This window comes from Conger conger, chromosome 17 (genome assembly GCF_963514075.1).
Source record: "Conger conger chromosome 17, fConCon1.1, whole genome shotgun sequence".
Taxonomy (NCBI): Eukaryota; Metazoa; Chordata; class Actinopteri; order Anguilliformes; family Congridae; genus Conger; species Conger conger.
Genome location: NC_083776.1, coordinates 12238456 through 12243455, shown reverse-complemented (window position 1 = coordinate 12243455; position 5000 = coordinate 12238456). Strand labels below are relative to the sequence as shown.

Below are 5000 nucleotides of genomic sequence, written 5' to 3'. Positions count from 1 at the left end.
GTGTGTGTCTGTGTAAGTCTGTGGGTGTGTGTGTGAGAGTATTTGTGCGTGAGCGTGTGTGACTGTATGCGTGAGAGAGTGTGTGCGTGTGTGTGTGAGTGTGTGTGTGTGTGAGAGCATGTGTGACTGTATGCGTGAGAGAGTGTGTGTGCGTGAGAGAGTGTGTGTGCGTGTGAGTGTGTGTGTGTGTGTCTCTATGTCTGAATGTGTCCTCACGCTGAGCTCTCTCTGTAACAGGCCCCAGAACAGCCTGTGCTCAGGGGGCCGGCTTCGCCCTCGGATTACGCCTCCTCCCCCGCCAAGCCCTGCCCCCCCGCGCTGAGCCCGGCCGCCCCCCACACCCCCATGCAGAAGCCCAGCCCCCAGCCCTCCCCTCCCCGGCGGGGAACGCCCCCGCAGACACGCCCGCCAGCGGCCCATCCCGCCCGAGGCGCGCCGGCTCATCGTCAACAAGAACGCCGGGGAGACGCTGCTGCAGAGGGCCGCCCGCCTGGGCTACGAGGTGAGAGCCACGGCCTGACCCTGACCTCTGACCCCCGACCCCTGACCCCTGCCCCCCACGTCCCAGAGCGTACTCCCCCACCCAACCGCACTCCTGCTCACACACGTTAACACACTCCTGCTCACACACGTAGACACGCTCCTGCTCACACACGTAAACACATTCCTGCTCACACACGTGAACACACTCCTGCTCACACACGTAAACACACTCCTGCTCACACACGTAGACACACTCCTGCTCACACACGTAAATACACTCCTGCTCACACACGTAGACACACTCCCGCTAACACACGTAAACACACTCCTGCTCACACATGTAAACACACTCCCGCTCACACACAGTGAACACACTCCCGCTCACACACGTGAACACACTCCTGCTCACACACGTAAATACACTCCTGCTCACACACGTAGACACACTCCTGCTCACACACGTAGACACACTCCCGCTCACACACGTAGACACACTCCTGCTCACACACGTAGACACACTCCCGCTCACACACGTAAATACACTCCTGCTCACACACGTAAACACACTCCTGCTCACACACGTAAACACACTCCTGCTCACACACGTAGACACACTCCCGCTCACACACGTAAACACACTCCTGCTCACACACGTAGACACACTCCCGCTCACACACGTAGACACACTCCCGCTCACACACGTAAACATACTCCTGCTCACACACGTAGACACACTCCCGCTCACACACGTAAACACACTCCTGCTCACACACGTAAATACACTCCTGCTCACACACGTAAATACACTCCTGCTCACACACGTAGACACACTCCCGCTCACACACGTAGACACACTCCTGCTCACACACGTGAACACACTCCTGCTCACACACGTGAACACACTCCTGCTCACACACGGTGAACACACTCCTGTGCGCACACGTAGACACACTCCCGCTCACACACGTAAACACACCCCTGCTCACACGTGTCCTCAGCGACACGTAAACACGCAGGCAAGCGCACGCACGTCGCTGGCAGTTCTCAGCTCATCTCCTGCTCTTTACCCACGTGCCCTCTCAGCGTCTCTGTTCCGTAGCCTCGCTCGATGCCAGGAAAGGTTTTCGACGGGGAAAAGCCCGTCGGCAGTCTGCCAAGTCCCCCGAACGCCATCAGCCGTGTCTGATTTTCTCCAGATTAATGAGACTGTCGATTAGCCGCGGCGGGGGGTTTCGCAGAAGCGCGGGAAGCGAACGATAACCGTCGCAGCCGCTAGAATCTTATCCTCCAAAGAGACGTACCGGAAAAAGCGTTTTTATTTTTGCTTGGATTCTCTGTAAGTGCATAACTGAGGAGTGATGAATGATATCATTATTTATTTTAAGTGTTTAAAGCGTAGGAACAAATTACCTTCGTCTGAATCGCTGGCCGCTGGAATGGAACAAAAACCCGAGGTTTTCAGTTTCCGGAATGTTCCGCACGCTTGGGACCTGAATGCATCACAGCGCTCTGCGTCGGAGAAGCGGAATGAAACATCGCGTGACTCCCCAGGGATCGGGGCCGAATGCTTCGGAGCGCTGCCTCCGGTTTCACTCTCTCCCGTAACGGGAAGACAGAGTCAGAGCAGACACGCAGTTAGCGTGGTCCCCACGACGCAGCGAAAACAGGCTCACAGATTATACATAAATGTATTGGTCTGCTTGAAGGGCTTTAGATGGGACATACAATCCTGCTGCGTGTGTGTGTGCGTGTGTGTGTGTGTGCAGGAGGGTGTACGCAAACATCCGCGAAAGAGAGAGAGAGGGAGGGTGTATGATTACGCAGTCGGTGGCGTAGCACAGGGACAGGATGTCCCTGCCCATGATGTCCCAGTAAATAGCACAGACCTCGCCCTCGCACTCACACACTCACACACACACACACACACACACACACACACACACACTCACACACACACTCACACACACACACACACACACACACACTCTCACACACACACACACACACTCACACACACACACACACACACACACACTCTCTCACACACACACACACACACACACACACACACACTCACTCACACACACACACACACTCACACACACACAGGCTCACACACACACAGCACACACCCTACAGACTCACACACTCGATCTCTCACACATACACACATACACATACACACACACACACACACACAGGCTCACACACACACACACACCCTACAGACTCACACACTCGATCTCTCACAATATACACATACACACACACACTGGGCCCTCACACACTCACGCTCTCTCTCTCTCTCACCACACACACACACACACACACACACTGCGCACTCACACACTCAGCTGCTTATACCTCACACACCCTACACACTCACACACACCACACTCTTTCTCACACAGACATACAAACACAGACACACCCTGCACACTCCCACATTCTGCTGCTGTTACCACACACACACACATACTCTACACACTGACACGTACCACACTCTCTCACACATATACACACACACCCTGCACACTTACACACACAGTTGCTGTTACCACACCTACCCCCCACCCAAGCACAATCACACACACTCTCTCACACTCACACTCACACACACACAGACACACCCACACACACACTCTCTCCACCCCTCTGCCTCCGGTCACATCACACAGCCATCTGTAACAAAGTGAAGTGTGTGAGCGTCTTCGCCCACGTGTGTGTGAGCATCTTCCCCGTGTGTGTGTGAGTGTCTTCGCCCATGTGTGTGTGTGTGTGTGTGTGTGTGTGTGTGTGAGCGCCCGTGTGTGTGTGTGTGTGTGTGAGTGTCTTCGCCCGTGTGTGTGTGTGTGTGTGTGTGTGTGTGTGTGTGAGCGCCCGTGTGTGTGTGTGAGCGCCGTGTGTGTGTGTGTGTGTGTGTGTGTGTGTGTGAGCGCCTGTGTGTGTGCGTGTGAGGGAGCGTCTTGGCGGCAGCGTCTCCCTCCCGCTCCGGGCCCTGAAAGCAGGATGTGCTCTGTGCTCACGGCCAGGCTTAATTAGCCTTCGCGGCGAAGGTGCTTTGTGCGCGAGGCGCTAAATACGTGCTGCTTTAGACCATTAGCTGCCTGCTGTCCCCTAGACCTGATCTGTGAAATAGCCCTGCGTCAGCCACCGGCCTTAATTGGAGGCGCGCTCCGCTGGTGCTGTGGGGGGGGAGACGGGCGCCGGGGGTGGGGGGGGGGGGGTTAGTCGCGGCCAACCGGAGCTGGCGAGCGAAGACCGTCCCTCTCTCGGATGGCGAACCTCCATTATCCGTCACCTGAAAAGATCCCCGACCCCCCTCTCCCCCAAATACGGGGAAGCCAGCCGTTCATACCAGGACTCCTGCTATCAGCAGTTTTATCGCTCTCTCTCCCCCTCTCTCACTCTCTCTCTCCCCCCCTCTCTCTCTCTCTCTCCCCCCTCTCTCACTCTCTCTCTCTTGCTTGCGCTCTCTCTCTCTCCCCCCTCTCTCTCTCTCCCCCCCTCTCTCTCTCTAACGCAGGAGAGGATTACATCGGGGAGGTCTGGGCATTGCGTTTATATATAGATAAAGCCTCCCCGCGCCCCCGTCCCCCGGCGCTGTATGGATTACGGCTGTGTGTGCGAGAGCCGGGGGCTTATTATTACCCTTGAGGGGAGTAGGACAGGCCGGTGTATAATTACGCCTTAATGGCTCCGTAATGCGTCTGGGTGACAGCAGTTAAGGATGCCGGCCCCCTCCCTCCCTCCCTCCCTCCCCCACCCTTCTGACGCTCCCTCAGCCCTACGCGGGTAGCCCCACCCACAAACGGCATCGGGGGCCGGAGCCAATCAGGCGTGTCGGTGCGTTTGTGCCGCTCCGATCGACGGCTCTCCTTCCCGTCTGTTTTTTCCCCTCCCTCCTCGCGTCTCTGTTTCGGCTTCTCTTCACGGCGCTCTCTGACTCCCCCCCCCCCCCTCGCTCCCCGCGTGCGGGATGTTGTCTGCGCTCCGGTCAGGGGCTTGTTTTCCTGGGCTGTTTTTTCCCTCAGACGGGAAGCGCCTCTCTGACTGCTGGCGTGTGATAAGCCGTGGGCAGCCCCGCGGGGCGAGGGTGAAATACGACATGACTGTGAGGCCGGCCTTTCAACACTCTGCTCCACACGCACCGCCTCCCTCTCTCCCTCCCTCTCTCTCTCTCCCTCCCTCTCCCTCTCTCCCTCCCTCTCTCTCTCTCTCTCCCTCTCTCTCTCCCTTTCTCTCGCTCCCTCTCTCCCTCCCTCTCTCTCTCCCTCTCCTCTCTCTCTCTCTCCTCTCCCTCTCTCCCTCTCTCTCTCTCTCCCTCGCTCTCTCTCTCCCTCTCCCTCCCTCTCTCTCTCTCTCTCTCCCTCCCCCTCTATCTCTTTCTTTCCCTCTCTCTCTCTCTCTCTCTCTCTCTCCGGCCTCGGCTTTCCCGGCTCGGTGAGAACCCTTCAGCCTCCGGGCCAGAAAAGCAGCGTTCCCCTGAAGCTCCCTCGGGCTGCAGAACAGGGCCC

The 5000-nt window shown here is 57.2% G+C and overlaps 1 protein-coding gene across 1 annotated transcript in view; it reads left to right on the top strand.

The window, feature by feature from the left end:
• LOC133116898 (BCL-6 corepressor-like) overlaps positions 1–5000 on the top strand; it is a 64272-nt gene that overhangs the window by 39205 nt on the left and 20067 nt on the right. The window contains exons 11-12 of the mRNA XM_061226911.1: positions 238–360; positions 392–502. Coding sequence (XP_061082895.1) covers positions 238–360; positions 392–502 — 234 coding nt within the window. The remainder of the gene's footprint in view (positions 1–237; positions 361–391; positions 503–5000) is intronic.